This window comes from Trematomus bernacchii, unplaced genomic scaffold, assembly GCF_902827165.1.
Source record: "Trematomus bernacchii unplaced genomic scaffold, fTreBer1.1, whole genome shotgun sequence".
Lineage (NCBI taxonomy): Eukaryota > Metazoa > Chordata > Actinopteri > Perciformes > Nototheniidae > Trematomus > Trematomus bernacchii.
In genome coordinates, this window is record NW_022987720.1 from 4,739,230 (window position 1) to 4,759,619 (window position 20,390).

The window sequence follows — 20,390 nt, forward strand, 5'->3', positions numbered from 1 at the left end:
GATAGCCCACAGTCAACAGGAGAGACCTCCTACAGTAAGAGAGATGAGAATGTGATGACCCCGATGAAAAAGTCTTCAATTTCTTTAAATCTCCCATCTTTTATATCATATTTTGAAAAGATCCTTGCTTTCGCCACAATTCTTCCACATTTTGGAGGCATTTATCAGACAGGCATCTATGCAGGAGTCATTTTTCAAAGAGGAAGGAAAGTGAGAGTGGAGCAAGGTGGCAGGTGGGGGTGGGGACAGCTAAGGATGGGAGGGATGAAAGAGGAGGTGCAATCCATCTGAGAGGTGGCCGTGTGCAACTGGATGTCGGGGAGAATCTATTGCAAGTGTTCAGGTGAGTCATTACCAAACATCTTTTAGTTTCTGGTGCGCACAAGATGCAAAACGACATTGTTCAAAAGTAATAGAGCCTGAGCGAGAAATGTCCGACAGGCAGAAGAGAAGGAGAGAGATTGATGGATAAAAAAGAGTGACTGTCTCGGAGCACGAGGGGCAGGCGGGCCGGTATTCGAAAGGGCAACAACTCAGACACACACACTCCTAAGGGGAGGACGAGCAGCCCACCGGGGGCGCCTGCATAATGTGAGCCGAGTTAAACGGCCCTCCAGGGGGATTTACGGCTGGCAGGAGCAGGGACATAAATCAGACGTAGTCACCGGGCCAGGTGCTGCAGACAGAAGATCTACAGTGCAGCCGTGACGCCTGGTAATGACTGGACCGACAGGTAAATAAACACATGAACTGAGAGGGAAATGAACGCTCCCAACACACTGGAGCGCATGTGTGGATATTTATGACAGAGATTTGACAGTTAGATATATTTAAAAGGAGCTCTCCAGGAATGTTACATATTGAAAGTCAATCAAGGGGGGTATGATGTGTTGTGTGGCCCTTGGGAAGTTTCTTCAAGTCAGAGAAAATGAATAATTTAGATTTTATTACTCAAGTAATCGGCTCTAAGACTTACAAGTGGTCAACATAAAAAATCCTGATCTACAAGCTGGGAGCAGGGAGCTGAGAAACTTTAGAGCCGTTCTGAGCCGAGAAGTTATAATGGAGTTAATAAAGCCGCCATAAAGTGGTTTCAGAGCATTTGTCAGGATATCTCAGACTCATCAGCAATCATTTTGAACATTCGTATTTGAATCTGTCTCTCCTTTGTCCCTGAATGATACTGATGTGTAATTCTAAATCACTGAAGTAATAATTAAGAACACAGTTCGAGCATTTTGTCACAATCTGCCCTGCTTTCAAAGACGCGTAAAAGTAAAAAAATCTATTTTCCAAGTCATAATTATTTCTCTGTATTGTTAAATGTTCAGTCATCTTTTTTGTTGCCAAAAATATGTCATGGGTAAGTACTGTAAGAGCTCTATTGTCCCACTGTTTACGGTTTTGATTGACATCCCTTTTGTTACTAAAGCCCCAACCTGTTCATTCACAAACCAACTTCATTTTATGTGATGCATGATTGAGATGAGAGTGGATTCTGTTTCAGTCAGTCAACCTGAGCCAATCTGATCTGAGCTCTGTTCTGTTTAATTCATACACTCAAGTGTTACTTACGTTTCCATGTTGTCGCCCTCTAGAACGGTCTGCACTGGAAGGTAACCAAGCCGTGGATGTTTGGCAAAGTACTTCTTCGAGCGGAATTTGTTCTTCAGCACTTTGGTGAAATCACGCATGTCCTCACCCGATGTCGTCTGCAGAAGGACAGACACAGAGAGAGACAGACAGATATTGTGTGTTATTTATTGCCATTTGTGAGCCATGTGTGTGCATTTCCACTGTCTCTTGTGCAGACATCAGCAGCATATGCATTTGTGTGAAATAGAACCTGTTCTGTTAATTAGATACTTAGCAAAGGTGTTCTTCCTGCAGAAGCGGTTTCTGCTTTGCAAGCAAACAACAAATTACCACTTATTAAATTATTACTTAGCAGAGGATTCAGACAACCAACACTGAACACACCACAAATTAATATTACTCCAACAGTTGACAGATGCGTAAATAAACATACAATTGAGTTCACTTGGCTTAGTGACTAATCCGTGCCATTTTAGACGGTAGTGTGCGCACACTAAAGGCAATTATAGAACAATTATACTAAAGCTGCGAGAGAATTTGTGTGCGTCATATGTGTAATTGTCTTTATATAAGCTCCTTCATGTGTGGTTTAACAGACACATTTTTTATCCTTTTAAGATTAGTTTTTTTGCCTTAAAAAATAATAGGTAAAAGAGAGAAATGGAGAGGTATGTAACAAAAGACCCCAGCTGGAAACAAATTGGAGATGTTGACATTACAGCGTGTGCGACACCAGGACGCTCCCTGACAGAGTGTGACAGCAAAAGCCCATCAGACACAGTGGAATCCAAACAACATCTCCACTTAGGAAAGGAAAAAAACACTTAATACAGCAATCAATACAGCAGCCCACCATATTCTGCTTCTTCAATATCACAGAGAAATCCCATTAGAGCTATGAAAATGCGACACACATAAAAATAAAAACCTAATAAAAAAAGCAATATTGTGGCCATAAAGTAGACTGCACGACAAAGATGTGAGAACAAATCTTATTAAATGACCGCACTGAGGATCACTAAAGTCACTATCAGTCTTTAACTCTGCAAAATCAGTTTTTTGTAGAGTCATTATTCAATACGGGATTGAACATTTCAAACGTATAAAACTGCAACCAATTTGATTTGAGTATAGGGGGATGGGTAAATACAATTATATACGATTCTGATATATTTAGACGAAAGAGAGAAACAGGAGTGTCTAATAAAGTTAAGATGAACTCAAGGATTCAAATGTTGTTCCAGTTATATTTGATTTTCCTCTCGCTGTTATTGCAAACTTGGATCTTGAATAAACCAAACAGGTTACAACTGCTGTTTTGGAGTATTTTCCTACCGGTGTAGAATATTTTGCAGGTAAATACGCTCCTCTACTGTAACTTGGATATGCAGTGCTGCTTATTACAGTAAGTGACATTACAACTATTCAGCAGAAATCAAGTGGAAGCTTTACAAGGTTTTAGGATTTTGTTCATAGCTATTCCAGTATTGATCTCACTTGACGGTATGCTCAAGGGCATTGTTCAAACAGAACATAAGCTTTTGCACCTGTCTAACGTGTTTGGCAACTGCAAAGCAAGCTGTCCTCAACCATTTGCTCGTATTTGGCGCCATTCATTGATCCCTTTATCCTTGTTTGTGCTGAAAAGCCTGCGGACAGTACGCTGCTGTCAGAGCCACTCTTCAAAGTAGTGATGGTGATACGTTTGGATTGCTTTCTGGCAGACGCAGAGCATACCTTTAAAGGCTGATCAGTTGAATTATTAATTTAATCAGTGCTTAAAATCTTTTGTCTTGTCAGTGTGTCACAGGACTGTTTACAGCTTCCAGGCAGCTGTCACGAGCCTCTCTTTTCTGCTATACTGATTATTGTCTCTCTGGTGTTGTTTTTCTTCATTTTTTATTTTAATAACACCAAATAAAATAATCATGCAACAGACCTTACTTTATCATAAGATGGAATACAAGCATAAAATAAGGGGGGCAAAAAGAAAAAATCATGAATTAAATGTGAGGACATATTCCTTTAACCAATTCTTAAGGCGTGTGGTGCAGTGGGTTGAGTGTTGGTGTTCGGATCAGGTGGTCACAGGTTCAAACCCCACTGCAGTCAGCATGTCGTTGTGTCCCTGGGCAAGACACTTCACCCCAAATTGCTCCTGTGGGGATTGCCCACAGTATTGAGTATGTAAGTCGCTTTGGATAAAAGCGTCTAACAAGTGCCATGTAATATAATTAAGGATGAGGTCAACTTTGTGACAGACTGGGGTACCATAGGAACACTGAGTATAGCTTATATGCGCCGTCATATCTGTTTGTTAAGCATGGGCTTTATGTTCATGACCTCATCTAATCCAAATCTGATTTGCTAAGCTATGCACGTTTAATGACCATCTCTAAAAGAGAGTCTAATAATGCCCTTTTTGTGCTTTCATTATTTATACTAATAATGTATGAAGAATCAATTGGCCAGGCCACAGAAAAGGTCAGGATGAACGTGACACAACACAATGAGATAAAGGGGTATTTTGAATCCTCTCCGATTTTTGTGATTAACGCAACCTAAAGTTAAGTAATACGCTTAAACCAACATTTTAAGTCTTTGTTGTTGCAGCCTAGCTGAATATAAAAAAGTTTTTTCAAAGTCATGGCCGGCAGCTGCTGGGCTTCTTTACTCAGGGAAGAATGATCACCACTCCTTCCAGCTACTCTCCCAGAGTCAATATCTATCCCATTTGCAAAATTGAAAAAGCAAATTAAAAGACAGAAATGAAAAGAACGTCTCCACTCCAGTCACTCAAAGTTAGACGTTAAGCAAAATTGAAATGAGTTGGCCCACAAGTGTGCAATCCTAATTGAGAAGAAGGGCAATGTTCAATTTCCCCAAGCTCTCGCCTTTCTAATATTCTTCTCTCTGTGTAGTAGTAAAGTGAAATATTGCTTTCTGGCAGTGATTCTAAGAAGACCTCCGAGAGCCACGAACATTTTACCATTTGTTCATGAAAATTCAAATTAGGCCAGGGGTCTGCCGGGAGGCTTGATTGTGGAACAAGTTGCAGAAATCAACTGTGAGGAAAGTAGGACGTAGTGGCAGGAGTAATGTCAACCCGCATTAATCACAGTGAGGGAATAAAAATGTCTTGCAGAACTTTAAATGAAACACTAGAAGGCTAAATGGTTGTGGGGAGAATGACTCAATCGTATTGGATTTCACTACCTCAATCTTTAGGTTACATTTACCTGTAGACTGCTATGTTTTGGAGCGTTTTGGGTCAGGTACTTGTATAACGCTTAAATACTAACAGAGTAGTCCAGTTTAAGATGTATGAGTTCTAAGACTCATCAGACTCCCAAAATGCTACACAGCACTATGAAAGATATAACGGGTGTAGAGACGACAAAAAGGTAGAGATAGTTTTTTAATCTTTTTCCTGCAATTATTGGCTATTAAATGGTACAAATACTGCTTTCATGCTACAAAATAATCTTCTAGGAAGAAGCACTTGTAAATATTGGATTTTCCGATGCAAATGACCATGCATTGTCACAGTATGAAAGTCTTCTAAAGGAGTTTTTCTTTTGCTAGATGCCTCTGCATTCGCATATGTGTGTATGTGTATGTGTATGTGTATGTGTATGTGTATTTGTATGTGCGTGTGCGTGTGTGTGCGTGTGTGTGTGTGTGTGTGCGTTACTCTCTTACCGGTGTGCAGTACTCCACCATGGGGTAGTTGAGCTTGTGGCCCTTGGCTGTGCGCCCAGAAAAGAAGCAGCACTGACACACGTCGTAGTTGAAATGCTTCAGACTGCGATACCTAGATAGAGAGAGATGAGTGCAAAGAAAGGAAGGTGAAAAGTGAGAATACTACAGTTTGGACGTAGTGTGTGTGTACACGTCACTTTCATGTCCTCAAGGTGTGTGTGTGTGTGTGTGTGTGTGTGTGTGTGTGTGTGTGTGTGTGTGTGTGTGTGTGTGTGTGTGTGTGTGTGTGTGTGTGTGTGTGTGTGCGCACATATGTCGCCCTTCATCATGAATCATCTCCAGGCTACACTAAGGCTTCATGGAGAACTGTCGATTTCCCCACTCACTCTTTCACACAATCCTCCACGTGTGTTCATTCACACACACCATTCCCAATATGCTGGCAGTGTGATAGACAGTTGGATTTCCACCAAAACACAACAACGTGACAACAACTGTCAGGATGTTGTCCTCGGCAGCAGTTGTAGCCGGAAGGCCATTTAACAGCTCAATTGAGACAGGAGCCATTCACACATAATAGCTTAAGTCTTGTATCTCTCTCTCTCTCCTCTCAAGCTCTCCCAAGGTTAGCTGACTGATGAGCTGCGAGGCGGCCATATATCAAAAGAATGCAACAGCGCACACGACAACGCCAAGTCAAATGCGCCATTACATACTGACATGCAGCATATTACTATGAGGAGGGGGCGTTAATTCACCTTCACAGTTTAAGGTGCTGAGAAGACCTTTAATTAATGAGTGTATACACTAACAACTTTGGTTAATGATGGGACATGCACTGTCTGGTCTTCTAACGTGATATCCGTTATCTGTTAAAAAGTGATTTTTATTAAGCTCCCGTGCAAGATTTTAGGACATATGCTTCACAGACAAAAATTATAAAGATACTGTATGGTCAGTAGTGTTTGATATAGGAATAACAAAAGAAGCAATAATACCAATAGCAGAAATAAGTGTATTAATGATATTATAATAATGTTACCACTTAGACAGATGGGACGTATGTACTCAGCAGCTAAGCTGGTAAAGTGTACATGTTATGTGACATTAATTATACTTAAAATCAACATCACACACAATTATGTTCATAACATTCTTATATCAAGTCCTAATTTCCTTTTTTTTTTATTACCTCAGCTACACCACAAATGTTCCTCGGCAACTGAAGAAGTACTCACAATGTTTGACCTACCCCTGGTTAGGGATCACTGAATTAAATAGCAATAAGATGCCATATCCAAGAAGATATTAAGACATAACTGGAGCAATAAAACTGCTCTAAAACATAAATGTTAACATCCAATTTAGTCAGTACAACAAAATGTCAAGTTCAAAACACCATGAAGGTCTATTGTAAAACTGGCCTCTTGTGGGAGAAGCTATTGCATTTTAATTATTGTTAGCAGATCAAACACTGAAAGTAAAAAAAGCTGTTGTAACATATGTTCAGGACAAGCTTGCTTCAATGCAGAAGAAATGGAGCATGTTAAATTTGGCTTGTTGGCTTGTTAACATTCCAAACCATATCTGGTGGCTTGAGTTGACATTTATCAAATGTAAACATATCTGCTGACACACTGTCCTTGAAATTCAGTTTGAGTTCTTGGACAATCCCATGTACCATGCTAGTTTGAAAACTCCTGCTTCTTGCAAGAGGAAAAATGAAATCTACAAAATGCCTGCTACGCATTTTCCTTCCTCTTCTTCGTCCGTGCTCTCTGCTTTTCTCCTTCCTCCATCGCTCCCTCTCATCGATCAACGCCAGAACTTGGCAGACGTGTGCTTCATCAAATGTCTGACTGTATTTCTCTTGCTGCTGGCAAAGCAAGGAACCTGAAGGGGACAATCCAGCAACCCTCCTTCACTTGGGATAATGTAGCACATATAACCAGGCCCGGAAAATGCTTCTCGCTGCAAAACTGCTAAGTGAAAGAACCATTTTTTTATGATAAATGGACTATAGCTGTTGAAAAGCAACGCACATGTTTCTCTACCTGTTGTTACGATAAGATCAGAAACAACTGACGCAAAGGCAGCTTTGGGGGTGTGTGTGTGTGTGTGTGTGTGTGTGTGTGTGTGTGTGTGTGTATGTGTATGTGTATGTGTATGTGTATGTATATGTGTGTGTGTATGTGTGTGTGTGTGTGTGTGTCCTTGCAATCCACCGGATGGTATTTAGCCAGTGGTGTATCAGCTGTTGACATTTAGTTAAATGCCTGCCCTCCAGAGCAGATTTGCCCTTTATGCTCAACCTCGAGAGAACAACACAGAACACTGCCACATTTTGCGTTCGTGTGTGTGAGGTCCGTTATATGCAAACTCTTTATTTTGTGTGTGTGTGCTTACCTGAAGCCAACAATAGGACACTCCTTGCAGATGTTGCACTTGGCCTGATGCTTGGCCGTCTCTGCAGCAGCCACTCTGTGCAGGACAGGAAGCCAGACCATGGACTGGGGCTCCAGACGCATCCAATCAACAAACTGCCTGGGCTCCAGCTCCACCTTATTGGTCACCTGGGCGTAAAAATGGTAAAGTTTAAATTTCTGTAAAAGTTCAACAAGGGTGGTAAGCTGTAAAAGCACTTTGTAGAATGATTGGAAAACATGCTCAACTAATTCACATAAATGGATAGCAGGCTGTATATCCTTGCTTGTTACTGGAAGGCTAATAAAGATGTAGACACATTTAAGATGACCATTCCCTCAGGCACATTTCAGCCTTGAGTTGTGGACCAAGACTAAATAACTTTTACGGGCTCCTTATTCAAGTTTATTGGTTGAAATATCAAACAATAAATATAGATTGATTACACCCACACTGTCGTACACACCCATAGCTTTGCTGTAAGCTAACAGCTATATTGCTTTGAGCAAGTCGCTCTGAAAAACACCCCCAAACTCCTACTCCTGACTCCTGATCTAAACTTTTGGAGGTGTTATTGTTTATATAACCTGCACTAGCGCAGTGATACATCTATTGATTTAAATATTCTGGGTGTGAAACAATTGCTTAGCTTTTTAAAGAACAACAAGCTAAAAATCAACATTTGTCCCTTTTTAAATCAACCAGAAGAAACATTACAGAAAAAAAAACCATTTACAAAATATATTTCAGAAGTATATTTGTTTGACAGGAGATTTTAATGAGCCCGTTGGAAAGGCAAACACAGGGTGAGAAGCTTTGACATGGCCGTTGTTACCGCTAAACAAATCAAAGACGACCTTTCCATCATCACTGACACACACAAAGGGCAGCAAATGCAGCAACGGGCTGAATACATGTCAAACAGGGAGAGAGAATAATCAAAAAGAATAGAGTGTGTGTGTGTGTGTGTGTGTGTGTGTGTGTGTGTGTGTGTGTGTGTGTGTGTGTGTGTTCCCTGTTCCCTCATCCCTTCTCAAGGCTTATGCCGGCAAGATTTTAAGTTTCCCAATTGTATTAGCATATCTTCTTAAAAATCAATTCAAGCAATGTTAGTATGCTCTTACTAACAATAAGAGCATTCCAACCTGAAAATTGGAATAAGGGATTGGATTTTTTTAATCAACATTTGAAGTCGGTTCTCAAAAGCAACATTCAAATGTGAGCTTTGGTGTGCGATAATGTAAAATGTCTTTAAAGCAAAGAAGGTCAAATACCAAAAACGGAATACCTTAAATATTTATTCAATAAAAAAGTTTATCTTTGAACATTTGCCAACAACAGAAAGTTTTATAATAAGGAAGTTCTTGTAAAGCTGCCTATGTTTAGACAGTTGAGAAGTTTTTGTTAAAGGGGAGCTATCATGCAAAATGCACTTTTTGATGTCTTTTATACATAAATATGTGTCCCCGGTGTGTCGGGGAACTCACGCAGCGTCAGAAAATAAAACCCTTTCTCTTTTCCTCCGTACCCAAATCTTTTAAAAACGGGGGTACAACGAGCGGATACAGATTTGCTGCCGATATGACGTAATATCGGATGGTGGACCCAGAGAAGGTTGCTATCAGAAACAATGCCTGACGTGTTTTGGACGTAATATGGTCTTTGTTTACATTAGCAAGCCTCGCCAACACTCAGAGCTAAGTACTGGAGAGCACAAATAAATAAAAGGAACTCACCTTGTAATAAACCCGCAAGAGAAAAAGCATTTGAGCTCCATACTGTTTCAGAAATAATCCTTGATGTAGTTTAGAACAGGATGGCGTTTTTTCACAGCAGAATTTAACTTTATCTCCGGTAGAATTCTGATCAGGCATTAGCTCCGCCTCCCCTTTTTTTTCTTTTTAAAGCTAAGGACCCAAAATCAGCGTTTCTCTAAACAGGGCTGGAATAGAGGGATATAAGGGATGTCTAAAATGCATGATCTTTTGGGTATTTGAGCAAAACACATCATAGACATGTTTTTATATTTTTTTATATATCTGAGACCCATAATATATGCCTTAAAATAGCATGATAGGTGACCTTTAAGTTATAGAAACAAAGGTTTATATTCCTAAAAGTGATGTATCAAAGGGCTTTTGTATTGGTTCTGAAATTCACCTGGGTAAATGCATTTCAGACAAACAAGATCATTGATTATTTACAATGTATGCACATGTTTGACCTTTTAACCATATAAAGTTGTTGGCTTTGAGAAGTGTTAGGGCATACTTTAAGAAAGCTTCTGTAACCCACTGGTCGTCAAACGAGAACGCTGCCAATTAAACTTTCACACTGCTGCTGACATCTCAAATCATCTTTACATCCTTCACCTTTCCATTTAACCTTCCCCTGCATAATCAGAGCACCTCTCCATCTCTCCTTTATCTATATGCTAGTGTCCTCTTCGCCTCCCATCCTTCCATAGTGCCATTTTACGGCAGAATTACGGCTCCTATACAGTAGATTAATTACTGCAGAGGAGAGATGGCTGAAAGGATGTCGCGATAGAGGGAAGTATGGATAAGTTAAGGAGAAGGACAAAGGAAGAGTCAAAGAGCCGTATTTATGGCGGCGCGACTCATTCATCACAGGCACATTAAACCAAATGGACTGGGTGACTGCCGTGTCACTGGCAGGGCAGACTGACACACAGGTGGCACAGCGGTTAGCTTATGTGTGTGTGTGTGAGTGCGTGCGTGCGTGTGTTTCCACCTGCCAACTTGGTTTGATTATTGAATGATTAATGAGCAACTGGACTACAGCTGGCATGGCAATTCGTGATCAAGTCTGTGAGCAATTAGTGTGTGTACATGCTCACCTCTCCGTGTGCATGTGTGTGTTAATATGTCATAAAGAGAAAATAAATCGTAAGCAGGAAGTTTGTCTTTTTCTTTGGAGAAAAATAAAAGAGAGATAAGGTTTAAAACTGCATCACTTTGCTATTTTAGGAGACGCAGAGCAGCAGATCAGGGAAATGTATAGCTTCCTAATTGTAATGTTTGGCTGCCGTTTATGGCTGCCGAAGCATGTGCCAGGACAGGAAGAGGGGGACACAGTGATCCTAGGGGGATAAAGGCATCATTAAATGCCAGTGATGTCCAGAGATAAACCAAGGGAAGTGGTTAGCTGGCTGCTGTAAAATACTAGAGGACAGCCAGCAGAAAACTTGAGGCCATTTGAGGCTTCACGGTTCTTGAATATTGAATCACTTTTACAGGATTGAGAGAGGCAGGTGTTAGATGGCTGGGAGATGTGGAGGAGACTGAGGTGCTTAGCGACAATTAGCTTTGGGAAGATGCACCAAAACTTAATCTCTTTTAGTACCGATTACCTGCCAAAAACTATTATCTGTAATGTTACTCTAGATATATAGAGCACTTTGACCAACCTTCTGTGACTCTCAAACCTTTACACTTATATAAAAGCTAGACAAACCATGGGTACATTTAGAAGCCGATGCAGAAATGTTGGCAGAGACCGCTCCCGCTCTTTTACAGCGCAGTGGAACAGCCCAACAATAAATCCCATCTTCTGAGGCTCATAATGTTCAGCTCTTTGAACGGGTATCAAGTAGGTGTTGCTTCATGTCACAGACTGGCTCACAGAGTGTGACAAGAAGGAGTCCATGCAAGAAATCGTCTCTGGATTAAAGTGGAATATAAGCCATACAGTATTTAAACTGCAACAGATGGCTGTCACCAGTTTTGTTTGTATCAGATACAAAACCGTAACTCCTGCCTGAATAGGGTGCACCACCCAACTGCGGGTGGATGTTCTAGTTTAACTTGGCTTTATGAAAAATAGCAATATGTGGGGCATATTAAGAAGAGTTATTTTAGTTTAGAACTGTCCCAGTGTTCCAAGTTGTTCTGATTTTGTTTGCGTAAAGACTGCGACTACTTAGGATGAGATTTTATAATACAGTATGTCCGTCACAATTTTGAAAAGCCCAAGGTGAACACCTCGAATTGCTTGTTTTACCGTAAAAACAGAACCAAAATCCCAAACAACCCTGTTCACTCTGAAATGGGCAGGGGGGACATAGGTCTATGAAAAATGTAAAGTATTAACCTGATTGGGGCTGGAAGCAGTCGGTTTTTTCTGTCATTTTTCTCATAATCATAAATACTTAAATGTTGAATAAATTATTAAAATAGTTGCAGATTAATTATATTGTCAATTAATGACAATAGTTTTATATTGCAATTTGCGGTGAGAGACTTGTCCTTACTTAATGAGTACATTTTCATCATCATATCTGAAATGGACTGTTTTTTACTGATAATAATAATGACTTGTAATTAAAGAGAAGCATTATTTCTTACATGGGTTGTGCATGCATACGTTTTTTTAAACCATTTGCCATTCTAATATATCTTCCCCATGCGTATCTTTATCCGGTATTAAGACTATGATGTGTGCTTATGAGCTTATATATTCCTCACATGCATTTGGTGTATATCTACGTGTGTTTGTGAGTGAACCTACGTGCTGGAAGCAGCTGCGGACACTGGGTTCGATGTTGGAGCCTCCGAAGGCGGCCACCTCCCCCAGCTGCCTCGGGACTTGGATGGCTTCGTGTAGCAGCAGACCGAGCTGCCTCTGGTCACACGTGTCACCTGCCGACGCCACCTGCCTGAAGAGATCTGAGGAGGGGGGGGGGGGGGGAGGATGAGGGAAACGGGATAGAAAGAGAAAGAGAGAGTGAGAGTCAAAATCATGTGGGAGATATTTAAAATAAAAGACATAGGTATATATAGATGTGGAGGAAAGTGTTAGTGTGTGTGGGTTTGAGGTGGTAGAGAAATCAGGGTGTTGATGCATTTTTTATCTTTCTGTCTACTTCTTTCTTGCCAGGCTTTTTCTCCTCTAATATCTCTCTTCCTGCCTGCAACTCTCCGCCACATTCTCCCAGAGACTGACAGAGCTGTTCTGGATATGGATGCCTGCCCAGTGACACAGGCTCGGCCAGTGAAGACGAAGTTATGGAACATATTCAGAGCTCATGCACAAACTGAGCAAAGAGAGCCGAAAGGGTAATCTGGAGAAAGAGAGGAGGGAGGGCATGACAGGTCTTTCTGCTCAGATGACTTTGATCTCTATGTGAGGCTGGCCTGGATGCCAGCTCCTGGAAAGTATGTAGGGTAAACGCCAACACCAGAAATGATGTGTGTTAGTGACCCGCCTCCTACACACACCTCTTGTGACCCACATCTCCAACTCACTATTTTCTGCCACAGTATGACACTTGACATACGTAACTGTCATAAAAAAAAGTGTTGAATGGCAGCATGCCTGGTTAGGTGTGTGTGTGTGTTGCAGTGTAGCTACGTGCAGGGATTGACAGCAAATGAGACTCCAAAAGACTAAAGCAGGAACGATGCAATCAAGCGTGCTTGATACCCTTCTCAGGCTAATAGAAACTGCCAGTGGAACGAATAGGCTCAGGGATGCCAAGGCAAGAGAAAGGGAGGAGGAAGAGGGGAAGAAGGATGAAGCAAAGAAGTAAGTAAGATAGGACAGAAGACAAAGCAATGTTGGAGGGATGAACAATGGTGTGAGCGGTGACAGCAGAGAAAGATAGACAGGGAGCGATACAGCAGCAGAAACAAAGAGCAGGAAGCCAGAATGACAGTCTCGTCCCAGTGCAGCAAGCCTATATTCACGCTCGCTAATCCTCAAAAATAAATCAGAATCGAAATTTAAATAAAGAATAGGGGAAATGCGTAGGAGGTCTCTCATGCAATTAGACGACCCGCTCTCCAGCTCCTCTCTATCTCTCTTTGTCTGTGAGTCTGATTAATACAGTTGGGATTGTAGCCGTGCTCGAGCAGTATGGGATGGACATGTTGCAGACTGGCCTGCACAGGGACAGGGGGGGGGCGGCAGTGGTGCATTTAAGTGCAAGTGTACATCAGCAGATATATATTACGGACTTGTTGGCACTTACATTTGTATTTCTCCTCCAGGTGTCCCTTGGAGAGAGAGAGCAGACCTATCTTCATCGACAGGACCCGGATCTTCCCACTGCGACCACTGAAGGGACCACACACACACAGTTATATTTATTGTGGGTAAATGTCTGTGTATAAACAAAATGCTTACGTGCATTCAGGTCAGATCTAAATTATATGCAACAGCAGTGACAGAAAATCTTTATGCGCTTTCAAAGAGATTCATTTTCAAGAGTGTATGTGCGCTGCTGTACTTCTATCATTGTGAGAAAGTAATGGGAATATTCTGGCTGTGATTATACAGTATGTTCCTGCTCTGAAGGCAAGTGCAGAAAGGATTTCAGCATGTGCGTATGCATGTTTTGTCTAAGAAAAGAATACACAGCCATTGCTATGCCAACTGAGGCACTTGCTGCTCAATGCCAGAATATGTTGAGTTAAAGAATATGAGAGTATAACACAATCATTGTGCCTGATGACACAAATGCAGATCGATTTGAAAATGAAAGAGTATAGTGACGCATCAGTTCTGAAACTTTCATCCAATCTGGTTCAAGAAAATGTGCCATATAATGAAATGTAATTGCATTCATTAGAAACATTTTCAAAATGCGAGGACGCAGGTGGCAACATGCACAATTCACAGGTTTTGTCATAATCTGTGACAAATTCATAAAACAAAGGAGGCCCATTGCTAATCCTGTGTTTTAAATTGGAAACAGATGGCATACGTACGTGTCGTAAACATTGAGCAGCCAGTTGAGACACATGTCCACGCAGAGCGGCACGTTGACCAGGTCTTTGTGCTCCTGCTCCAGCCCGTCGTAGATGGACGTCAGGCAGTTGATGACTTCAGGGACGGACAGCAGCTGATTGTTGTTGGTGAGCTTGTGCTGCTCGAAGGTGCTCTGGGCCACGCTGAGGTCCAACAGGTCAACTGCAGAAGAAAAAGAGAGGAACAGTAGGCAGGAAGGGAGGAAATAGATGGATTAGAACAGAGTAGGAGAGAAACAATGATGAGATAGAAATAATGAGGATAGGAAGGACAGTGAGAGTTAAGAAAAAGAGAAGAAGGTTAACAAGAACAGATAGAGGGAACAAAGGGGTGACAGCCAGAGGGTTGGAAAGACAGAAAAGGTGAGGTAAGAGCCATTAGTAACCTTTCAGAATTGTACAATGAGCTTTAAGCAGTGGCAAAAGATTTTTCTTTAAATGCCAAATCTGAACGGGGTGAGAAGCTAAAAAGTGGCACAGTCTATTCATAGAGGCACTTAGAAACTGCAGACCTGATTTATATTTGTACGAAAATGGAACAAAACAACTACTGTAACTGCAATAGGCTACGGAGAGTTGAGACAAAGAACAGACGGATCATTTTTGTGAAATATTAATATGAGACAGAGAAATGTGCACAGAAAAGACAAACGAGGAATAAATGTCAGACTGAGAGCAGTCTAGTTTCTTTTGATTCAATGTATTGGCTATATCTTCAATAACTCAATAACAAATCTTAATAAGAAAAAAGGAATGTATTTATATCATTATCTTTTATACTGTAGCTATCAATTATCTTAAAGTAAGAGAAAGGGAAAAAAGATGGAGAATATTTAACGAGACAGGCTTATTCTGTCCTTTGAGACAACGCTATCAAACAAAGTCATTAGATGCATTCAAAAGCTGAGTGTGGGTGATGAGACACAAATGTGCTTATTTACTTCTTTCTGAAGGTTGACTGGGAAGATCAATACAACCCTCATATCTGTGTGTTTACTTTGAGACCAGTCCTTGCAGTCGGTTAGCTTAAGGCCCCATTTACACGGGACTGCAAACGCAAACGAAATGCAAACGAACCGAATTCGATATCAAAAAAGTATTCCGTTCACACGGATACGGCTCAATAAACGTGTCCGTTCACACGAGACCGCTCGACTCGCTGGAGACGCTGTAGTACATATGCCGGGCCTGTAAGTGGCGCTGTACTTCCGCCACAAAATACACCAAAAGCAGCGCGGAAGACCCCAGAGCATGGTTGCCATGGTTGCCCTTCTGTTTATTCTCCGCGGTGGATTTAGCAACATGTAGTTCATGTAGTTCTCCATGTCCACTTGTTGCTGATGGTTGTGGTAGAGGAGCTGTAGATTTTGCACTAACATCTGTAGCAGCAGAGGCGGGGCTATGGCTTCATCGTTATCAGGAAATGATCGTATAGGATGTACAGTACACACGGAGCCGTTTGGCCCCCCATAGTGTTCCGTCCGCAGATCTATCCACCTTGGGACCCGTTATCGTTTTAGGGGACCGTTTCCGCGGTTCCGTTACGGCCTCGTGTGAACGAACGGGCTATACGAAAGAGAAAAGTAGCGGATACAGCCCGTTTCCTTCCCGTGTAAACAGCACCTAACATAGCACATAGACTGAAAACTGCGGAGAAAAGTTAGCCTGGTTTGGAGCAAAATATATAAATCTGCCTATAGAGTAGTTGGCTTGTTAACACGCTATGGCTCATTTGTGTCTGCAAGAAAACAAAAGTCACATTTCCTAAAATATTTAACTCTTTCTTTAAGACAACAGTTTTGATGAATGTGGAATTAGTACTTAGTATTTTTACATGATTTTAAAGACTTATAAAAGGGAAAGCTCAGACCCTGATGGAACTGTTAATTCATTATTTAGTCAAGGTCCACTGAAAACACCAACCAGATAACCATCATCGTTGTTCAAAACAAATAGACGGTGCAAGGACTGAAACAAATACACATTGTGTTCACTCTGCTAAAGGTGTTGAATTGACATGATCAAAATAAATGCTACTACATATTGGATATAGAGCATTAGTAGTAATTTAGACCTACCCCTTATGTACATTTCTATTTTCAAGGTACTGATTACTAATTGCATCCAACAAATATTGTTAAAATGTTGGAAAACTTTGTTACAGATATACTAACTAGAGAGTGAAAGAATGCACAATGGTCTATTGCTCTGTATGCATCTGTCCCTCTGACCCTTTTCTAGAAACCGTTTAAACTACCCCTCCAACAGCCCACCTCCCGCTCACCTCTCCTCACTAAAGTCCCCTCATTTTCCCTGTTGCATGCTCCCTGTCACCCCCCCCGCTCCTTGCCTTATGTTACCCCCTGTTCCCCAGACACCACTAATTATTGGGCTGTATCCACGTGGAGCGGGCACAGCAAGGCAGCCAGGCTGTCAGAGAGAGAAACTTTATTTCTCTCAGCTTTCTCACTTTACACGCAGATATGAAGCTATGAGAGGCACATTAGTAGAATGCTATGCAAGCTCATTTGTGCTTCACCAGCCCCTTGGCATAAACGTTACCTAATTAGACGTTTTATAGTATCCCCGTCATGTGTGTTTGTGTGTGTGTGTGTGTGGTAGTCCCTCACACACACACAGGCATGCACACACACACATAGGCACACACAAAGGTCTCCAAGCAATAATTCCACATGAATCCAGACTAATAAGTAATAACTACTGATCCTTCTGATGTGTATGTGTGTTGGCATGTGTGTATGTTTGTGTGTCCATGTTTTGCGCTGTGACTGTTCTAATCTATTGGATGAAATTGAATTGCAGTGCCCCAAGTGGAAATCACTCTGGCTAATGCATTCTCATCACAAACACGCGCATGCGATCAGAGAGCCAATATGAGATACGGCTGATTCATTGAAACTCATTAACAAACACAATGACACTCTTTAATGCCCACAATTATTCAGGTACACCGGCCTGCACATGCACCGACACGAGGCATGGTTCACTTCATCTGTTCATTTCAAACATGCTCACGGAGCAGACTTCTTACAAGCAGCGGGATGTAGAATTCTCAGCGTGTGTTGCTATTATAATGTGAACAGCTGGATAATAGTTCACATTTGTTACCATTATTACACTTTGCTGAGCACAAGCACCTGCTGCCATGCTGGTTGAAACGTTGCAAAGAGTGGGTTTAAATGCACCTGCAGTGTGTGTGTGTGTGTGTGTGTGTGTGTGTGTGTGTGTGTGTGTGTGTGTGTGTGTGTGTGTGTGTGTGACTTGATGCGGTTGATAGACACCTGAGACTGTAGGTAAGACCCGTGCCCACCAAATGAGGCTATGCTCAACACAAGCACCAACTGTGACTGTGCATTGCGAAGATCCTGCACAGCCACGCACACACTCACACAGAGAGTGTGTGTTATTTTATAGGCAAAATATCCTTGGCTCCTGCGCAGGTCTGGCACAGCAGCTGGCAAAGCTTCAAATCATTCCTGCATCCCCTCGTTGAACCCAGACTTAAAATGTAGGTTTTAAGTAGGTATTAAGGTGTGTGTGTGTGTGTGCGCGTCTTACTTACAGCACAGCGCTTTCTGTAGTCGGCGGATCTTCATGGCTGTCCTGTATGCTGAGAATCTCACACCATTCAAATCCGCTACAAGCAGGGAAAGAGACACAGAGATGAAAGTTAAACGGACAAAGCAAAACGGAGGCAGAGAATCAGAAAACAAAGGGCAATAGAAATCAGCCTACTGAGCAACATAAGCAGGACCCTATGCTCTATGGAGCTGACCGAGGGGAGGCTGATTTGCACGGTGTAATTAGGTTAGTGAGTTGTGTCTCAGTGGGAGCCGGTGCTATTTGTTGAGCTGCTGGCCTACAGCAATCGCTCCCAAACTTTCACAGCTGATTACTTATCCTGCTGCTCATTAAAGAACGGTCATACAAGCCGCCCCACTGGGAAACACAGCTCCATATGGATACGAACAGGGAGAGGGCAAAAAGATCAAGGTGAAATCCATCAAGTTATAGCCAAAGAGTAAACTAACTAGATGACAAAATTGGGCATGCAAGATTTTGTTGATCCCTCATAAGAAAACTTTTCATTGAAACTTTTTTCTGAAATATGCAGTGGATTATAAAGAGTGCATGGTTCTAGACTTAACATTTTCTTTTTTAAAAGGCATGCTTTATTACTTGGAGCGCCGCAAAAATGAAATTCACCTCTATCTTGAAGACAATTTATGCAATACCTTTAAACATGGTCAAATAAAACAGAAATGTTATGATTGGTCGGATATCATTAGAGGTAACTGAGTTTTTTAAGATTAAATAAGATTTTCCGGTGGCGATTACATTTAGGACTTAAAGACAGTTGATTGTGTCATTATACGATTGTTTGTGCTTCTTACCTAGTGACTGGTAGAGCTCTGTCATCTTTGGATGATCCCAGCAGGTGGTCTGTGTCTGGTGACTGAAAACAACAACAACAGAGAACAACTATTAGTCTGACCTAGAAAACTCATGAGCTGAAACACAAAAGAGAACAGAACAGGAGCCACTGAAGTCAAAACACACACTGGCTAAACTTTCAAGGCAAAATGACAGAAAAACAACTTCAAAAGATACAAAAAACAAACAAACTTGTGGCCACGCACACGCCAACATCACTATTATCATCATCATCATCACTTAAAGGTGGGGTAGGTAACTTTGGAGAAACCAGCTCGAGTGTGCTAGAGTTTGAAAATACACAGCCGGAACAAATCTGCCACTTCCTTACAGAGCCCCTCCTCCAACACACACGAACGCGCACATGACCAATGAGGGCACGAGATAAGTTTGTGCACAGATGGAAGGCTGACAGGCAGGTAGGCCATCCAGTTACTTTAGCCGGGCCGGCTAAAATGATTGGTCATGCTTTTTACAGTACTACGGCTTCCACAGATGACATTTTTTTATGGATTTTTTGTCAAAGCACTTTAGATATTCATTGCTATCGGGATGTTAAGAGCATTCCATGGAATATAACAAAAAGTGTATCTCGAGCCGGTTTCTCAAACTTACCTACCCCACCTTTAAAGCATTCAAACTGAAGACTTTATTGGCATCTCTTTTGATATTGCACACACATTGAGGATAGAGGCTGTAGATTACTCCACAAATCCACAAATAATGTATAAAACCCAAACACCCATAATGCCATTTGAATGAAACAGCAAGAAACACACACTCACACACTCATACACGAATAGACACACACTTTAAATCCCTCTCATCACAACAGTATGTGTCTTTTCAAACACCATGGGATATAAATATGAAGGAACCTTGTCTCAAGTCCCTGTTTACGTTTCTGGATCAGACAGAAGATACACAAATACACACACTACAAAAACATGAACAAACCAATTCTACTCAAAAACCAATGCTTTAAAAATAAATAAAACAAGGCTGTGCTACAACTGATCAAACATGGTTGCTTTCAGACACACAGGACAGACAATCTGACATTTCTGAAGCAGCAGCTGCCAATCAGCGCATCTATTTGAGCTCTGCTGGTCGTGGTGTGTGTGTGTGTGCGCATGTGTGTATTTCAAGAAGCCATCTGGCCGGCAGTTGCCGCACTAAGATCTGTGAGGAAAGTTTCAGAAGATTTCAGGAAGACATTTGAGAAATAAAAGTCTGTTTTTGAATGCAGAGGCTCCCCTGTGGTTCCTCTCCGCTGACAGGCAGCAGGAAGTGAAGTGGAGTGCTGACAGTGAACTGAGTTGGTGGGGTGGACAACAGGAGCCCCAGATGTTCATCACTATTCACCGGCTGTGCAGACTGATGGCCCTTTCACACCCGTACAGACATCGCTAAAGCGTCTAGGTCCCGAGGACAGGCTCGTGT

General features: G+C 41.6%; 1 protein-coding gene across 5 annotated transcripts in view; it reads right to left on the reverse strand.

The window, feature by feature from the left end:
• Positions 1–20,390, reverse strand: part of utrn (utrophin) — a 173,867-nt gene that overhangs the window by 22,031 nt on the left and 131,446 nt on the right. For all 5 annotated transcript variants that reach the window (XM_034143472.1, XM_034143473.1, XM_034143471.1 and 2 more), the window contains 8 exons: positions 18,908–18,969; positions 18,076–18,150; positions 14,454–14,655; positions 13,715–13,800; positions 12,253–12,410; positions 7,705–7,871; positions 5,299–5,410; positions 1,576–1,712 (listed from right to left, as the gene is read on the reverse strand). In XM_034143472.1, the coding sequence (XP_033999363.1) occupies positions 1,576–1,712; positions 5,299–5,410; positions 7,705–7,871; positions 12,253–12,410; positions 13,715–13,800; positions 14,454–14,655; positions 18,076–18,150; positions 18,908–18,969 (999 nt within the window). The remainder of the gene's footprint in view (positions 1–1,575; positions 1,713–5,298; positions 5,411–7,704; positions 7,872–12,252; positions 12,411–13,714; positions 13,801–14,453; positions 14,656–18,075; positions 18,151–18,907; positions 18,970–20,390) is intronic.